General features: G+C 42.1%; 1 protein-coding gene across 1 annotated transcript in view; it reads right to left on the bottom strand.

Moving 5' to 3' along the window:
* The window catches only part of cdh4 (cadherin 4, type 1, R-cadherin (retinal)), a 112,595-nt gene that overhangs the window by 49,296 nt on the left and 42,642 nt on the right, over nucleotides 1–20,657 (bottom strand). Inside the window, exon 4 of the mRNA XM_079509262.1 lies at nucleotides 15,442–15,586. Within this exon, the coding sequence (XP_079365388.1) occupies nucleotides 15,442–15,586 (145 nt within the window). The remainder of the gene's footprint in view (nucleotides 1–15,441; nucleotides 15,587–20,657) is intronic.

Genomic DNA, 20,657 nt, shown 5'->3' with positions numbered 1-20,657 from the left:
TATAATCCATTGGAAAATCTCTTTTATCAATTATTTTGATTTTTAGCCATATACTGACCCATTTAATATTAGATTCATTGCAAACAGGCCACTAGGGGGCGCTCCCAACTCGTTTGCGATGGTTTTTGAAAACCTTATAACCATACCTACCATCATACCAAAAATCTAAAACTTGTCACCAAGTGCACGATCTTGTTGATTTTGGACGAATTCAGACCCAGCTATGTCGTCTAAGCTCACAGAGACATTGGGAAGCATTTTTTGGTCATACGACAAAAAATATGGACAGTCGTACAGATAGGCCTACTCACAATTACCATGTTTTGGGGGCTTGAGAACTCATGGCTCATTTTGCAACTTGGTGATGAGCTCGCAGATAAGCTGTTTTCGCGGAGCACCACTTGACGCTCTCTCTGTGTGTGTGTGTCTGTGTGTGAGTGTGTGTGTGTGTGTGCGTGCGTGCATGTGCGTGCGTGCGTGCGTGCGTGTGTCTCTTCCGCGCTGCGCTCTAATCATGTTCAAGACGGATATCTTGTGTTGAATTGCAGCCTGGTTAAAAGCACCTGGTTAAAAGCAAATTAATTAATTAGAAACAAATGGTTCGGATCTTCGCTCGAAAATTCCTGCCGAAGAGTCCTAAAAACAGGGCTAGGGTACAGCCTTAACACACACACACACACACACACACACACACACACACACACACACACACACACACACACACACACACACACACACACACACACACACACACACACACACACACACACACACACACGATGATACACAGCATTACAAAGATGAAGAGATTGGCACGTATTAGTGTAGTAATGAAAGCAAGGTCAAATGCACGCTGGGTGACATCAACATGTCTTACCTCAAATCTTGCATTTGAAGATGTTTCATCTTCAAATGCATCCAACAGAGATGCCTAAAGACACTTGACAAGAGCTGTCCATCCATATGGTTGTGTCACATGCAGGTGAAACCACAGCGCTCTTATCACAAAAATGGATGCACAGTATTCACGGTCCTGTCCCATAAAACATTACCACTCAAAACAGAAAACTCTATGATAAGACTCTACAAGTTCTTCACAAAAGCTTAAACAACTGTCCCAAGCCTGGCCCTAACAGAGACATGGACTGCACTCACCTATGAATATTATTTTGCCATGAACTGTGAGTAGCCTACATTTTGATTTATTCTGGCCAGCTGAGCCAATCAAAGCCTACCCCAGTCTGTGTGATTCCCGGTCTAGAGGGGCGGGTGCCGGTCGAAAACAGGCGATGGATCCTATTGGTTCACCGATCTGAGTGCCCGCCCCCTCCTCCCCGGTAGAAAACAGTGGAGAACATGGATGTGACCAAATTTGGAGTGCCACGTTATTGGTTAGCGAAATACAAGTTGACTCCTACTTCCTATGCCAGATTTTCCAATGGGTTTCCCCAGGCTTTTCTTTTTGAGCCGAATGTGAATGAAAATAAAAGCCTGGTTACCGAGGCTAATCAAAGGTATGAATGATTATTCTGAGTACCCTGTCATTGTTTGTTATTCAGAAAAATATAATTTCTGTATTTATTGCCAATTTCCCCCCCTTTTCTCCCAAATGTACTTGTTTATGATTCCCTGATTTCCCCACACACACTTATAATCTTGCACTGCTGACTGCTGGCTGGTCTTCAGACTGCTTGGGATGGTATTGAAACCACATGCCTCCTCCAATACATGGAATTACCTGACGTTTCTTTTCACCTGCCAGCGAGGACTGCAAGAAGACAGCCAATTGTTTTTGTTGGAACTCCAGGCCAAGCTGGACGCACCGTGGAGGATTCAGAGCCCTATTCTGCACAGTGGTATAGGCAGGAACTTTACCCCTGCGCCACCTGAGTGCCCCAGCTTCATTATTTATTCAGGTAGGGTTATGAGCTACGCAGCGGTGTGGGCCAGGGCTGCCAAAATATTGGGAGATCAAACACTAAGTCGGCTGCAGAATTTGGGATGAGGTGTGGACTGCGGAGGTTTGAGAGAGAGGATGCAGGAAGGCCAGCAAGGAGAGTTACATGTTGTATAGCAGTCAATTCTTGCGTATTTCCGTGAGGAAGGGTCTGATTGTCCAGACTCCAGAGGTATATTTATAACGGACAGGAGCGAGTGATCATGATCACACTGTGGGCCTCCTAAAGCCCTAAATATATAAGATAATAATGTTAAAAGGAACGTGATGCCGTTATATTGTTGCACCAAGCACAGATACAGACTAAAGGACAACTTTATTTTTTTCAACCAAGGTTCATGTTTTAGGAGGTTGTCATTAGATTTCTCTAATGACAACCTCCTAAAACATGAACCTAAAAGATGGGTGTTAATTTATTTTTTCATTTGCTGCTTTCTTTTGTTTTAGTGATTTTAGTTATTTTTTACAGGGGGGCGGGGGCATTCGAACATGGGGCTAAATACGTATTTTTTAACAAAATTTGATGGCGATTTCTTTATTATTATATAGTCCTATTAGACCCCAGGAAATTACATGTGGCCACAAAATATCACAGGATCTACTGAATGTGAAGGGGGGTACTATAGAGCGTCGCAGTCCCGCCCCCTACCAGAGCCCAGGAAATGATTCCCCGCATTTTCCTCATAGACATTTCAAAAAGTATTTATTTAAAGACCTTTTAAGCCTCATACAAAGCCAACTCGAGTTGTGACAAATCATGACAACAAACACAATTTTTCGGGCCGAACAAATAATTAGAAAGAAGAAGAAAACACTTTTTTGTTGTTTTTCTTCTTTGTAATTATTTGTTTGGTCCAAAATATTGTGTTTGTTGTCATGATTTGTCACAACTCGAGTTGGCTTTGTACGACGCTTATAAGGTCTTTAAATAAATACGTTTTGAAATGTCTATGGGAAGTAGAAAAAAGAGAATCCCGCACACTGTCTTCACTTAGGTTGGATTTTATTGCAACGTTTCGGTCGTCAGACCTTCATCAGGCATAAAGCAGAACTGACAAACAGTCAGCATTAATACAACTCTGGGATCAGCGGGGGCCAATCAAATGCCCCACACCAATCCGTTACCATGGAGAGGGACTGCCCACAGGTGAGTACAGGTGGTATATTTTTTCCATGATAAAAGGAACATTTATAAATATACACCAAATAGAATAAGATAGCTACAATAGAATAAATCAATCAGTATAGTAAGGCAATATATACAATGAAAATTGAATACCTTTTAAGTGTACTGACTGAGGCAACAAATGAATATTGGACAATTATATTTAAATACAATACAATACAATACAATAAATATGTCCCTGTCCAATACATGTACTGGGGGTCAGACCTAATAAATTAAAGGTATAAGGGTCTGTACTCCAAAATACACAACATTGACATCACACACAATGACAGTGGGACATAAAACAGAATAGAACCAAGATATCAAAAAAATCCAGAAAATAAATAAAGTATCCAAAAACCCCAGAGGTGAGAAAACCTCAAAATTCACAACATCACATTTAGTAAGAATTCATCATTTAAACCTTTTGGGGCTAAGGTGTCGCAAGTGAACATCCAATATGCCTCACGTCTCTTAAGGATAGGTCATGGTTTCCACCTCTGGGTGGCAGAGGGACACTTTTGATAGTGTCATCACATGTGCACATGTGCATGTGCATCTACCCATGTGATTTATATGCTACGCTGCCCCTGTGGTCTTGCATACATTGGCAAGACCACTAGGAAGCTAAAAACACGTATCAGCGAGCATAAAAGCTCTATTCGCAGAAACGACAGGGATTACCCGGTTGCCGTTCATTTTAATGACATGAAACATGACATATCCACCTTACGCTTCTCCTTAAGAGACGTGAGGCATATTGGATCTTCACTTGCGACACCTTAGCCCCAAAAGGTTTAAATGATGAATTCTTACTAAATGTGATGTTGTGAATTTTGAGGTTTTCTCACCTCTGGGGTTTTTGGATACTTTATTTATTTTCTGGATTTTTTTGATATCTTGGTTCTATTCTGTTTTATGTCCCGCTGTCATTGTGTGTGATGTCAATTGTCAATGTTGTGTATTTTGGAGTACAGACCCTTATACCTTTAATTTATTAGGTCTGACCCCCAGTACATGTATTGGACATTATGCCCTCCAGCCTAGGGACATGTGTATTTAAATATAATTGTCCAATATTCATTTGTTGCCTCAGTCAGTACACTTAAAAGGTATTCAATTTTCATTGTATATATTACCTTACTATACTGATTGATTGATTCTATTGTAGCTATCTTATTCTATTTGGTGTACATTTATAAATGTTCCTTTAATCATGGAAAAAATATACCACCTGTACTCACCTGTGGGCGAGTTGTATTAATGCTGACTGTTTGTCAGTTCTGCTTTATGCCTGATGAAGGTCTGACGACCGAAACGTTGCAATAAAATCCAACCTAAGTGAAGACAGTGTGCGGGATTCTCTTTTTTCTACTTATCAGTTCCTGTTATCTGACGCACCTGTCCTTTGTAGGTGTGCAGAAGGACTTTTCCGAAATGTCTATGGGAAAAATGCATTGGGAATTATTTCCTGGGCCTGGCGTCGTCATGAAAGGGGGCGGGACTGCGACGCTCTATATAGGGGCTACCATAGTGTGTAAGACACACTATGGTATCCCCTATATAGTACAAACTGACATATTGAGCCTATGATACACACTGTGTATCATAGGCTCAATATGTCGGTTTGTCACCTCCCTCTTCACATTTAATAGATCCTGTGATATTTTGTGGCCAGATGTAATTTTCTGGGGTCTAATAGGACTATAGTAAATAATAGAAAATAAATTAAAAATAACATTTTGTAAAAAAAAAATACATATTTAGCCCCATGTTCGAATGCCCCCGCCCCCTGTAAAAAATTGCTAAAATCACTAAAACCAAAGAAAGTAGCAAATGAAAAAGAAATAACACTCATATTTTACTTTCTCTAATGACAATCCCAAACATGAACCTTGGTTGAAAAAAACTAAAATTGTCCTTTAAAATGGAGCCGTTGTTTGAATAGAGATGTTATTACATTGATCATTTTACCTTTGGCATCTGAGTGAAACCCATATTATTCCCAAATACGAGAGGTTACATTTGACACTAAAGACTAAAAGTCATCTTCCCTCTCCAGAGCAACATTAGTAACTTCCTCCTGGGGGATCCCAAGGCGTTCCAAGGCTAGTGAGTCGATGTGATTCCTCTAACTGCGCCTTGGTCTTCCCTCGAGGACCTCCCTAGGGAGACGCTTGAGAGGCATCCTAACCAGATGCCCGAACCACCTAAGCTGGCTCCTTTCCAGGTGAAGAAGCAGCGACTCTACTCCGAGTCTCTCTCGCGTGACTGAACTTCTCACCCTATCTCTGCCAGGGAGATGCCAGCCACTCGGCGAAGAAACTCATTTCGTCCGCTTGTATTCGCGACCTTATTCGTTCGGTCATGACCCAGACTTCATGACCATAGGTAAGAGTAGGAACGAAGATTGCTCGGTAGACAGAGAGCTTTGCCTTCCGGCTCAGCTCTCTTTTGGTCACAACAGTGCGGTACAGCCCCTGCTGCTTCGATTCTCCGGCTGATCTCCTTCTCCGTCATCCCCTCACTCGTGAACAAGACTCTGAGATACTTAAACTCCTTCCCTTGAGGTAATATCTCATTCCCTACTTGGACTGCACAATCCATCAGTTTCCTGCTGAGAACCATAGCCTCAGATTTGGAGATGCTGATCCTCATCCCAGCCGCCGTACACTCGACTGCGAACCGGTCCAGTGAGAGCTGAAGGTCTTGGACCGATCATGCCATCAGGACTACATCATCTGCAAAAAGCAGTGAAGCAACCCTTAGCTCACCGCTCCGTATACCCTCTCCGCCACGACTTCGCCTCGAGGTCCTGTCCATGAAAATCACAAACAGGATAGGTGAATATGAAATATTTAGTGAATATGATTTGATACCTGAATTGAATATAAACACGACTACGGAGTAGGACGTGTAAAATGTCTGAGGGCAACAGTTTATAAGTTACAATTATCTATTTCCAATTCCATTTTGAGCTGTGGTCAATATTGTCAAGTCAACTGGCAGAATCTTTTCAATTAGTCAGTAACAAAACATGACATATAACAGTAAACCTTCACCCCAGCTGTAATAAACTCACTTGTCTCGGGGAAACAGGAGATGTACTGCATTTTAGACTGGCAGGATCAGAACCCCGTGGGGGCTACAGGTGTTTCCTTGGCCTGGCTCTCACAATTGGGCCAAGATAGCACCATCATTCCTGTGACAGCCTGCAACAACGTGATAATTGTAGCTGAGGATTCTATTTCAAACTTCATTAAGTTTCAAAGCAGGATTTGTCACTTTGCCCAGATAGGAAGGAAAGATAGAGAGAGGCCAAAGAAAGAGAGAAAGAAGAGAAACAATTTCCACTCTTCCACTGAGGAGAGCATCAATATTTGAACAACCCTTCAGTCCAATAGAGGGGAGGGGTACAGGGGTGTCACATAGCACCTCTGCCACATTTAATTTCAATAAACGCTACTCAGTAATATGATTAGTGTTCTCTTGGACCAGAGACATGACTGAAAGGGTTAATGCCTCAGCCTGTCTAATTCCTCTTTCATTTGAAAACTAATTCTAAATCCTAATTACTTTTCCGACAAAACTGCTGGAGCTGAAAATTTCACCCATGGCACGTGCGCACAAAAGGTGGTCTCCCGGTCACATGGGGGGAATTGTGGGAGTTTTGTGAGCTGCCTAAATATTAGTCAGCTAGGCTCAACATCTGCCTACCAATTAGATGACGGAAGGTAGATAGAGGGGGGCATGGAGCAGTGTCAGGAAGACAGATGCAAACAGATGAGGAATGGGAGTATATGGAAGACATTGTTAGGTATAGGAAATAAGTGGGGAAGATCTTCTGGAGGGTTCTAAAGGCCCAAGATGAATGCCAATGAGAGAGAGAGAGAGAGAGAGAGAGAGAGAGAGGACAAACACCCAGAGAGAGACAAAGAAACACCACACAGACGGACGGATGAATGGACGGACAGGGGAAACTCTGAGAACTCTGTGTAATATGACTGCATAAATTGTACCATGAATAATTTAAATATAGTATATTTAAAAAGGAAACTCTGAGAAACTCTGACTACGCACGCACGCACGCACGCACGCACGCACGCACGCACGCACGCACGTTACACTTGAATGAAACATCTCGTCCACACCCTCTCTCTTTGCCTAATTTGCACCTCAGGCCTCTCTCTCCAACTGGTCCTTTCAGGAGCACCACCACACCCCTCAGGGGGGCAAATCCACTGTGAGACAAGGCACTCAGCCGTCGGTATTGATCTTGCACTCTGATTTCAGAGGGTCTCTTTGACAGAGCAAGGAAGGCGGGTGGGGTCCATCAAAAGGGAACAACTTAGGAGAAGGGGCTGCGTATCGTCGCTGTCGGACGAAAATCTCGTAAATACAAAACTTTCTATTTTTCAGGAAATGGAAAAAATAATCTGCGTTACAAATGGATCCAATAGTTATTAATTAGTCACAAGCTCTTGTTAATACTTTACATTGGATAAAACCCTCACACAGACGAGTTGTGAGCTTGTAGATATTTTTGATACTTTTAGTACAACACAGTAGGCCATGGCATTGATTTGCCACTCAAATCACACTTGTGTGAAGTGAGGGGTGCTGATGTTTGTGTCTTTAAGGTGCTCTAAACAAACATCATCTCATTCCGGCCAATCAGAATATGCGTCCTCACCTTCGTCTTCAATGTTTGTGTTACGCAATGTTTGTGTTTACACGAACACTCAAAAATGTCCATTCATTGTCAATGGGATTTAAGGTTTGTTCCAGACCCACAGGAACGCACCCAGGGTGCCGGCCCTGTTCCGGCGAGCCGCCCTCTTCCGAAACAGTATAGAGAAATGACAGAGCTACCATGTGGGGTTCCACAGGAACGCGCCCAGGGGGGCCGGGCCGGTTCCGGTGTGCCGCTCCTCGTCCGAAGTGGTTGAGAAATGACAGAGTTACCGTGTGGAGGTCCCTCTACTGTACCTTCTAATGTACTGTACTGTACTGTACTGTACTGTCACTGTACTGTACTGGCACACCTGTGTGTGTGTGTGTGTGTGTGTGTGTGTGTGTGTGTGTTTGTGTGTGTGTTAGGTTGCGCACAGGTAGTGAAAAACAACCATTCTGTTTTCGTGCTCAGACCCAGCCACCCACCCAGCCAACCACCCACACACATAGCTCCGTAAGGGAGTGGTTGCACCACTCAAAAATGGAAATACAAGCCAAGGTTCAACATAATTTACTATAGAGATATGACCGGCTACAAGGTACCCTGTTATTTAACACAGACTATTTGCATACTTCAAACGACACCAAACTTGTTTCGGCTTCTGAGGGGCTTGCCAAACTAAAGAAAGTTTAGTGAGGACAAAGGTTTTCTATACTGCCTCAGAACCCCGCTCTGAGTTCTACTGTAAATGCTAGACTAAGCCTACTCTGTATTCTGCCTAGCAACAATGTGTCTCGCTGAAGCATTGTATACAGCGCTGGAGCATTTTATCATGGCTGGATCTCCACTGTGCATTTTCATCAATCTCTGACGTGCTTTGACATAATTTGTCTCTGAGATTTTGTCATATCTGGCCACAGACACAGTGGACAAAGTGTGTGCTGTCTCTCTGACTCTCAATTAATTAATTGCCTGCTGGTCGTGTTTGTAGTCATACAGAGAGGGATGATCCACACCCAAGCTTTCTTCAAAACAGTCCATGGTACATTGCTGACAGATTGCAGAACAATAAATGAATAAACCAGTGGCTGACCAATCACACATGTTGTGAAAGGCACTGCCGGAGTTATTATACTTTGTTCGGTTGGAGTATCCTGCAGCCTTTAGTCCTCCACCAAAATTCATAAGGTCATATTTTGTTGTTATCACATATCTGCTACATACTGTAACTGTTTGATTACGTAGACAGATAAAGTCAGTTTCCTACTAGTACCTCACCCGCTGGGCGGGGGGGGATCCCATGGTGGCGAACGATGAATGACGGCACTGGTTCAAACCAAGGCTTTCTGAGAGATTTACACACTATGTTGCATCTGGTGACAGTGATAAGGGCATGTCCCCTTAGCTCTCAGTTTGTCAGCGCTCACACTGTGCTAAATATGGGAAGATGTGTGTTGTAATACTTCAGAGACGCTTTGATAGCTGGGTCTTCCAGATAGGCCTACAGAAAGCGATACTGTCAAAACTTAATCCTCACATCCCCCCTTTGCCTGACGTTTTGTGCGGAAAAGAGAAATATTTTGTCTGCTGGTGGAGTCTTAGCCAACTATTCTCCTCATTAGGGAACAAGATATAATGATACATTTTAAATGCTGGTGGATGTAGCTTTAATGGGCCAGAAAATTATGAAAATGTCTCTCTGAACATACACTAGAGTTGAATCTCATATTCATGCAGCCACTCCGGTTTTCTTAGATTAAATAGCCACTTAGAAAACTATAGCATTGTAGCCTATTTTCACCAATTACAATCAATTCAAACAATATGCCTCATATGGAATATTTAGGTTTAGGTTAACACCAACTCACATCATAGCACATATAAACAAGATATGTGTCGATATAATATATCTTTATATTATAGAGATCTATTTAATTCAAGAAATACGATAAGATATTAAAAAGTCAATTGTGGCTGGATGCCCTTCATAATTATACACTCAGTATGGAGGAGACCTATACTGTATGATCCAGTGAGAAACCAGAACCAGAGTTCACGCACGCACGCACGCACGCACGCACGCACGCACGCACGCACACAAGCACGCACGCACGCACGCACACATGCACACACGCACACACACACACACACACACACACACACACACACACACACACACTTGCAGTTTACGCACATTGTTTACAAATCCTCCTGAGATTTAACTTTGCTGTAGAACAATTTCTGCACACTTCGAAGACAAACATGTGGTTCCTCTGGGTCTGATTGTTAGAACACAAGTTCTAGCGGTCCAGACATGAGAGCTACTTTCACATTCTGCTCTTGTCTCTGGCTTAGCGCAAACAACAACTGCGTTCACTTATTGTCTACATCTCTCCATGCTCTGTGGGATCTGATAATGAGGCATCCAGCCAAGCTAACGCAAACATCTCGTGAACCTGCCCTCATCTGAACCTATTTAAACTCCCAACATGCGTGGCCAACACGGGTCATACAAGTCTTAAAGGAGAGTTTCGTGCTAGAAGGCTTTATCACCTTTAGTTGCAGTTGTTTAGTCCTTATGGTCCAGTTGTTATTTTGTGAAAAAACGCAGTATTGGCTATTTCCCCTACCCCACCATAAGCCCTGAATGGGGTGCTGGGTTTTTAGTGCTAATTCGCTTATTTCCATCGCTTGTAAATCAATTTTCTGTGTATATATCCTCTCTCCATACTGTCAACAGTATGTGTAGCATGACACTTTGGGCCCGATTAAGCAGGTGAAATCTAATTACATATCATATTACAGTTTTTAAGACGTGGAGGCGTGGGCAATTATGGGCCTGGTAAGAAGCGCTGTCGACACCCCGTGGTGTGAGCAAAACGGCCTTGAATTAGTCATGGGAGTGTTTTAGGGAGTTTTGAGGCTTACCCAATGAACATGTCCGTACTATTCCCTTTACGAGTCAGCTGATGTCCTCATACGGAATGCGCCCTTTTCTGCAAGCGGTATTACATTTCTGCAGACTGGCACCATAGACATGACATGACTTTGTCACATTTGGGTTAATTATTCCTATTGCACTGCATGCTGTCACCTTTATGCCTCAAAAGAACAGATCCACAAGCTGTCACAGCCATGATGTGCATAGCTTGTAGGCCTATGTCTCTATTTTGTTAAGTAACTTGCAGTGTTCATTGGAAAGTCATTACAGCGGCGCAGCCATATGCTAAGGGAGGGAGATATACGCACATCATCACTTCATTTGTTTCTGTTCTAAGCATGAAAAACAGCTGTAAAAATATTTATTCTTGTTCATTTGATTCATAAATGAATAACTAAGCCTTTGAAATGGCAACTACCTATACCTTTCAGATCGGAATGGAACTGCGAGTAGATACGCAGCATTGGCTGGCAAATTGGCAATCCATGCGTAATGTTCCCAGAATCGTCTAACCCCCGAACATACAAGTTCGTTTGATATTGTTTAATTCGATAAAAATAGAACAATGTACCATACAGCGAATGAAAGCAAGATTCCTAAGGAATATGGGGATTTTTACATTTTAAAAAACGGTTGAGAAATGAGAGAACCATGAGTGTTTATAATATCAAATATTATAAGAATAATACGAAAGACAGAGCTGTGAAGAGCTCACATCCCGACAAGGAGGAAATATAGCATATAGTGCATGCACGTATATGCACTGTTGCACACACGCTCTTTATTTGTTTCTATTGAAAAACACCAGTAAAATAACGTTTATTTTATTTCATTTCATTCGAGTCACGACGAAGGAATGAGTTGAAATGCCATACGTGCGCCATGTGTATTGCTGCGGGTCGGGTGTGATACAGCGTATGAAAGCAAACTTCCCAATGATTATGGAGATGTTTTAATTTTTAAAAAAGGTTGAGAAATGAGCGATATATGACCCTTTACAATCTCAACAACAGAAAGCCAGACAGCCAGAAAGCTCGCTGTTGCCATGTCTCATAGAAACAAGTAAATAGGTCTATAAACATACTCCCAAAAGAATCGCATATAACAGGGGTCTGCAACCTATTTTAAATGAAGTGCCATGTTTTTATTTTCTAGATAGTGAGTCTGCCATATCAAGATTCCTTTTAATGACACCACATTACAATTTCCAGCATATTTTGATTGTCCACAAATATAAAAATCTTCCTTCTTTTTACATATTTTCTTGCACATCATTATAAATATATATCCCCCTGCAGTCAGAGTTCATAGTTTTAATTAATGAATGTGATGCATTGTGAGCTGGTAGATCTGCTATTTTCAAAAGTAATCTTTGAAAAAAGTGACAATTGTGGAATATTTTTGAAAAATGTTATTGAAACATTTAAAAACACAAATCTGTCATGGGGGTCACTGGCTTAGTTGGGCAAATGCATTCATCTGGGGGTCCTTGACATGGGAATGTCGCTGTGTGAGGATCACTGGTTTAAACAACATTAGGAGAAAAGCCCAAATAAGCACTTTAGAAACAAGAAAAGCAACCACAACTACCAATATTTACAAGCAACTTTGCAGAAAAAGAAGCCGCTTATAATAAACAGCAAACAGACATGGCAACACTCCAGAGCCGCTCAAGTGTAAAATCAAACAGTGCTTTTTGCTTTTAAGACGTGGTCAGACCCAGGTCGAATCGGTATGCGCTGAGTGTTTTTAGGTCAAGGGGCTTAATAGCAAATAGCGCAATGCTAAAATATTCAGGAACGTGGTATTCCATATGAGTGAGCGTTCACCACGGCTTCTATAATACGAAAAGGCGCAGAGCGAGGCCAAAATCTGTATTACCACATGGGTTTTTCGACTTGCTTAATCGGGCCCTTTACTGCATAGTAACGGCGTTGCTGTGTTTCAGCCGTAAAGCGTGAACTCTCGTCTATCGTGAGACTTTGCGAGACTTTGCGAGCTCCATCCACTGGCATGGAGCTCACAAAGTCTCGCGATAGACAAGAGTTCACGATTTACGGCTGAAACACAGCAACGCTGTAACTATGCAGTAAAGTGTCATGCTACACATACTGTTGACAGTATGGAGAGAGGATATATACAAAGAAAATGGATTTTTGAGGGATGGAAATAAGCAAATTAGCAATACAATTCAACACCCCATTCAGGGCTTATGGTGGGGTATAGGGGAAATAGCCAATAATGTGTTTTTCACAAAATAACAACCGGACCACTTTTATGAGGACTAAACAACTGCAACTAAAGGTGAGAAAGCCTTCTAGCACAAAAGTTTCCATTAAAGCACAATGTTTTGTTAGAGGTTTGGGTTGTGTAATAACCTTCCAATAACGCAACCCCACATATTGGTGGTGAGATATCTTCAATAGTTGCATCATAAAGAAATTGACAATCCAATCCCTATTGACTTACATTGCGTGGTGAAACAGGTATCAAAGTGAGACTTTTAAACCATAAGCAAACACAAAGTGAATCCACAGTCAGTATGGTTTGAAAATAAAAATGTAAAAAATGTTTGTTATTAAGAAAAATGTGTAAGAAATTATTATGTACTATTACAATTAGTGACTTACAGAGCGACTTACAGTAAGCAAGAACTACGTATACTGTATACAGTAGTACTAGTAATACATTAAATACATAGAAATAGTCATCAGCAAGCTAAGAACACAACATCCATCCGTCTAACAGTAGAATATCTGTACGATGAAACTATCAGTATACACTATAGAGTTCTATGTCTACATAATATGCTATCTAAATTACATTACATTACAAGTTTAACCTTTAAAGATGGAGTGCCACAATTTTTGTATTTTTCCAGTTTTTCATGTGTCTATGAGGTGACAGTACTTCATTAGACACCCTGGGGTCGTTTTTATGTGCAATGGTGTATTAACTTTGTATTTAGGGTTTCTTCCTGGAGGCTGAACCCTTGACAGTCAAACGGGCCAATGAAATAAACAGTAAAATAGTGACATCACACTATCAGCCCCTCCCCTTACCCCTCCCCCTTTATCATACAACTACAGCTGTGGGTGCGGCTTCAGTTCAGGTGGATCACCACCCATCACCACCCACCAGGCAAACCAGGCATACTTAATGAACTGGTGGGCGTGTCCACATAAAAGCATGATTTTAACAAATACTGTACACTTTTTGGAAAAAGTTATTCCTCCTTATATTATAATAATACCTGATGATCATGTTTTAGGGTGGAAAAAAATCGTGGCACTCCATCTTTAAGGTCGTCGAGGCTAGTGCAAATGCTACGGCAAGTGCTGCGTTGTACCTATACCAATAATTGCAAACGACGATGCTAAATCAGGTTTTGTCATCTTATATTACAATTGAGAGAGGCTGCTCACATTTTGTGTTCACAATCGGGTGGCCAAGTCATAGACTGTGACGTACTGTATGCGGAGTATGCGGAAGTGCCATTGACGCCTGTGTGGTGCCTGTGCTCTGACGTCACTCACTTTACCTCTGCATTTTCAACCCAGCTTTTGCAGCTTCCGTTTCTCAAATCTGCCATTACTCACTCCTTCCGTCTAAAGAGTCTGCGTGGGGCCCGGTGGCACTGTCGGTAGTGCTGTCGCCTCATCGCTAGAAGGTCCTGGGTTCGATTCCCGCTGGGGACGCTGTGGGCGCTGGGGTTGTGTTCTCTCCTCCGCATCATCAGTGCCCATACCCGAGGCGGGGTTGGCGAAAGGGCCTTTCTGTGTGGAGTTTGCATGTTCTCCCCGTGTCCCGCTAGGGTAGGTACCCTCACAAAAAAACATGCAGTAATCCTGGTCTCTAAACTACCTCCCCCTGGCCAGCCGGGGCGCCTGATGGAGGGGAAAGGAACTGGTCGGAATAACGTGTTCCTTACTACTCTCCCCTGTCAGGTGAAAAGAAGCAGCTTGGACTCCTCATGCATAGAAGGAAGCAAGGTCAGTCCGCTGAGGTCAGTCCGCTGAGGTCAGTCCGCCCCCCCCCCAGGTTGGCAGAGGAAGTGTAGCGCCCAGGATTACATTAGATAATTGACACTGGGTGAAAAAATTGTTTGTAAAATCGTGGGATAAAAAAAAAATATATATATATATAAAAAGAACATTTGCGTTCTGTCCAATCACCACTAGGTAGTGCAAAGTGCAGTATTAAAAAGGTCTTCGTTGTTCCATACGCATGCTTGGAAAGCCTACGCAGGTCGTGCTGTGATTTGCCAGTGCACTTGTGCAAGGACGCGCTGTGATTGGCCAGTAGCCACTTTGAGAGCAAACGCTCTCACGAGAACATGATTTACAATTCTCTGCCTATCGGGTCGCAACTCGAGCTCAATCGAACTTTGCAACATTTTACACGGCAGCTCGCTTTCGCTCTCTCGGTGGTGTTCCACGTGGCTCAAGTTCGCTTGAGACGGCGGGCCTCCGTCGCAGTCTAGTCCATAGTTATATATTTAGGTCCAGTCCGCAGTTATTGTAGGCGAGAGGCACTTCCGCGTTGGCCACAAAAGCGGGTTGTGCTTATAAGCACAACCCGTGTAGGATTTGGAATGAAATGTAGCAATATAGTACTTCCTGGCCATGAAAATCACTTCATAATAGCTATACGACAGATAAACAAAGCTTGTGGACTTTAGTGCTCAGGGCAGCTCTTACCTGGTTTGGATCCTTCAGCTACAGAGCCGTTGTAGACCTGGTTCTGGAACTCAGGCCTGTTGTCGTTCATGTCGATAACGTAGATGTACAGATCTATTGGATTCTCCACCTGGTTGCCATTCATGTCCACTGCATGGGCTCGCAACTATATGTACATGCACGCACGCATGCACACACACGCACGCACACACGCACACAGAAACAAAGAAAAGATCATTAGCATCCAGTTCTCTGTCCCTCCGTGGAAATTAACAGTGGTGTTCAACTTTGAATGACATGAACCTTGCTAGGGTTAGAATGGGAACACAATCAACCATATTTACATGGTGGCCATGTTGGCATTTTGCATTGAAAAAGCAGGCCAGGGTGGCAATGGGGTGGCAAGATCGCCCAATATGGTCACAACACAACACAAATAGCTCAATTAGCACGTTTTGCTAATTGGCAACTGAACTGAAAATTACTCTCATTCTCCTTGCCAGTAGGGATTGAGTATCCTGTTGGCATGGACCCTCGCCAACGGCAGGAGCAGTAAAGTAGTAACTTTGGGAAACTGTCATAGTAGCTTGTTTACAACTGAAACGGACTTCCTGTGCACTAACTTCCTCTTCAAAATAAGAGCCACATGTAATGATTAGTCAACACTAGTTTTATTTCTAAGTCTACTTACAGGACATTAACATCACATTTGAGTTCTTTTTGGATGCCTGTCAGATTTCTCTACATAACTGTCTCAGCTGTTGGTGTGCAAATGCGCCTTGCATGCCTTTGATCTATGCACAGAAAACATTTTGACGACGTATGCGCACTGGCGCATCGGTTGTGTGCCCCCCTGATTATTAATAACATCTAAACATGTAACATGTAAACACAACATGAACATAGTACTCTTATTATGCATATCACATTCTCGCCGAGAAATGTAAAACAAATGTAAAAAAAACCCGAATGGTTCAAGCCCATTAATTAAGATTCGAGTGCCAACCCTAACGAGCGAAGGTTCGAACCCCGAATGTTCGGGGACAGCCTTAACGGCAATGGCGTGGAAACTGTTAACATCTATTCAGCTGTAGGTCTACTATACAGGAATCATCAGGGAGGTGCACTAGCTCCACGTACTGGCAACGCTTTATTCAGGGAGGGGAATGTCAGTGGATGGATGTTTGTCTGGCCATTTTGCCGTGGCCTCTCCCACCGATGTGCCTTTTTTTTTATTTTTTTTATTCACAATGTGAGTTGAAAGAACAATAAGGGAGGAGATGACAAGAGAAAGAAAGTGCCTCGGAGGAGATTGGAGAGAGTGAGACATGACAACACAAAGAAGAGGGAGGGGGTGATGAGTGATGTGACAAAAGCAATCACCATCCACTGTACAACAGGATGTCTTAATCTCCATCACTATGGTTACACGGTTACACAGTACTGTGCGCGCTGTACTCCCATTAACCGCTTTCAACCTGGTGCCCCTATTTTGATTTTGTTGATTTTTATTTATTTATTTTCAAAATATTTTCCAAAATAGCAGAGAATAGGCTCACAACATACTGTACAGTAGCGATGCAACGTGTTGTGAGCTATTTTTGAAAAATCAGTTTTAGTGGCTTTACTGGTTACTGATGATATCACACAACAACACAAAGCTTCATAATAGCTCTGCAAACTCAACTGCGCTGTGGCCTGTGGGACATCACTCGCAACACATTCGCCTTCAATTATATGTAAATAGTCTCAGAAATATTGTGGAATCACAACTGGCCTTACTGTGCAAGAATGGGCAGGAGTATAGAGGAAAGGTATACCCCTCTCTCTCTCCAGTGTTGCAGCATGCTGTTGTGAAGGAAGAGACAGCTCTTTTGTGCTCCAGAACATTGCCTAACAGATCTATCTGCCAGACTATTACAGAGGAATGTGTCAAGATACACTACGGCATGTCGGAGGACTGAATGCTGGCATGGAAGCTAGGGTGACCATTATTTCCAAAACCCAAACCGGGACCCTAATTAATGTCACGACGTGAAGACTATTTTTTATTTTTTCACCTGGTGTTTTCATCAAGAAGGGACAGTTTGTGGTAAAGACAAAGGTACACTTTTCCATTGTCTGTGGGCATGCCCAAGAGTGAAAGAATTCTGGGAAGAAGTAAGTAGGGAGATTCAGAAGATATTGTTGATAAATATTGAGCTTGACCCGAAACTGTTTCTATTAGGTCTTTACCCACCTGGCCATAAGATTCAGAGTAGCGAACAAAGATTTCTAGATTTATGTTTACTACAAGCCAAAAGGGCTATAGCTTTATCGTGGAAAAAGATAGGCAAACCCAGTATTGCTCAGTGGTTTAGGGAGCTGTCATTGTGTCTTCCTCTGGAAAGAATCACTTATACTTTGAAAAATAAACAAAAGATGTTTGATAAGATATGGGGACGGTTTATCCAATATATTACGGTTAAAGATTTATCTTATTTAATGGTGGAAACTGAAAATGTCTAATTGTATTCTCTGCAGCTATTTGGTCTTGTGGCCATAAGGACTCTGTTGTTGTTACCAGTCTAAGTGCCCTTATTTTAATATACTGTATTTATATGTATGTACTGTATGTTTGTTTTGTTTTTTGTTTTGTTTTTTAAGTAATTGTATTGTCTGATGTATTATGTATTGTTCTATTGTATTGTAAAAGAAAAATGCAATAAATATATTGTTAAAAAAAAAGAAAAAAGAAGGGACAGTTATTTTTGCACTTAGCACACTTAGTGACTGTATCTTTCAACTAAAGTTTAGTTGAAAGATACAGTCACTAAGTGTGCTAAACAGAACATGATATGAGAACACATTATGAGTGTTTCATGGTGTGGAGAGAGACTTTGCTTTCTTTTAAATAGCTTTAAAATTGTTACTAGTACTGTACTTTGCTGGGTGTTTTATTGTATTGTCCTGTATGTATTGTCCTGAATGTATGCATTGACCTGAGCAAAACAATTTTCCCTTGTGGATAATAAAGACATCTAATCTAACATTTACTCAAAAGTCACTAAAACAAGTGTCATTATTTTAACTGTGGTCAAATACCGGGTCAATTTGGTAGTGAATGTTGGGGGAAAGCAGGACATTTGTACGTTTTCGAGATATTCGTCGGCACTCAGACTCTTGACACCGAGCTTGAAACCGGGACAATCCAACCAAACCGAGATGTCTGGTCTCCGTAATGGAAACCCACAGTTATGACGCTTTGTGTATGGTGACGTGGGTTGTCCTGGCTTTTGTGTGTGTGTGAAAAAAACCATAACGGCGGACACCTGCTATAGACAGCTAGAGCACACACTGACGCAAATAACAATCCAGACGCATGTTTACATATATTAACATGGACGCAGATATAAACCCACAGACTTGTGTAGAGATACACACATCCAATCAACACAGCTCGCTTTAGCCACTTAATGATCCCAGAGGCTGGTTTTCCATAGGCTGGAGCAGGGCAAACAAACACAGAGAGAAAACCCAAACAAACAAACAAACAAGCCCAATCTGTTTTCTCAGCTGTGAATGCTGCATGCTGAGCGGTGTTTGGCTCTGTGTGTGTGTGTGTGTGTGTGTGTGTGTGTGTGTGTGTGCGTGCGTGCGTGCGTGCGTGCGTGCGTGCGTGCGTGCGTGCGTGCGTGCGTGCGTGCGTGCGTGCGTGTGTGTGTGTGCGTGCGTGTGTGTGGAATTGTAATGTGGTGTGTGTGTGTGTGTGTGTGGGGCAGTTGGGATTGTTTGGTTTGGATGGTTTTTCATTCTTGTTTACTTATTTTTGTAAATAACTTGTTTTGGAGGAGACAATTAAAATGTAAAATCGACCCTCCAGGCTAAACATCCTACTGATATCTGAATGTAGTGTTGTTGATCTGTGCTGATGAAGGGAGATGGATAGGAGTTGGTCAAAATCGTTTGTGGTGACCCACCAGACAGCTGCGATCGCCAGGTGGCAAACAGATTATAGTGTAATTCTAGAGAGTAACACTCTCTCAATGTTTTATGAGAACTGAAAGAAAGAAACTAATTGGATGCAGTTATTGTACATACCGAATGTTTATTTGTTTTCGTAAACACAAAATCTAGTGCACGGGTCAGTAACGTGCATGATATCTCCACAATTAGGCCATCATAAATGTACTATCCTATATCACCACCACAGTACAAGCATAACTACAAAGAACAGCAGCAAAATAAGGCAGCACAGATAGAACAACCTGACGCTGCACCTGCAATGGTTTGGCCACTGTGTAACTGTGCCAGTTACCATTCCTCCTCACCTTACAGTTAATGTCCCCTGGTGTTAGTCTGTCAAAAACACCACCATTTCACTTAAATATAAAACTAACAAGCAAAGCTGGTAAAGCAGAACATCTTATAGGCCTCCTGTATGTATGCTAAGTTAATGCAACAGACTAAATGTCCCCTGAGCAAGGTTGATATCTAGACTATATGATACATCATATACAATACTGTGCATCACAAGCAAGACACTGTACTGTAGGTACTGTACATATACGCGGCTAAATAAGAGATGGAATCCGTTTCAGGTGCCCTCAACCTAATCTGCTGTGTGTCTGTCTGTACAGGACATGTGTATGTCAGTAGTTAATCGCACATACTACTAAACCAATCAGCTGCACATCAAAATCGGGTCATGTAATAAAGATATGTACGTGTGTAGTATGTGTATAGTATTAAGTGCATGTATATAATTGCAGAGCAATCAATCCCCATCCAGACTATGGGATATGTGGCCTGGTACTAACTAGCAAATTAGAATGCTCCTTTCCCTCTGCTGTGGGATAAGATGCTCATTACTGACTAGCCAATATTATAACAATCTTGTCCCTCTGGCTTATGGGACGTACCGGAACTACTAGACATATGTACAAGTTCGCCGGTACACACTGATGTTAGATTGACACCAGAATATACATTCATAAATGTGCCAAAATGCCACCAATCAAGTATGTGAATTTTAATCTCTATGCACATTCAACTAAGTCTGAGCTGCCTTTTGAGTTTTGACAAAGAGTGCCAATGATTGGCAAAGCAGAGAAAGACTCATACAGTCTGACTCATATGAATATGAATATGAATATGACTCAGACTCAAAGGAATAGTGCACTTTACTTCTTATCCAAAATAGGTTTAGAAAAAGCCATGTCTGCAGCACTGAGGTTGTATCACGCTAATCAGGAGAT

This window comes from Electrona antarctica, assembly GCF_951216825.1.
Source record: "Electrona antarctica genome assembly, chromosome: 9".
In the NCBI taxonomy this organism is placed as follows: Eukaryota; Metazoa; Chordata; class Actinopteri; order Myctophiformes; family Myctophidae; genus Electrona; species Electrona antarctica.
This window is presented reverse-complemented; position numbering and strand designations above follow the sequence as displayed.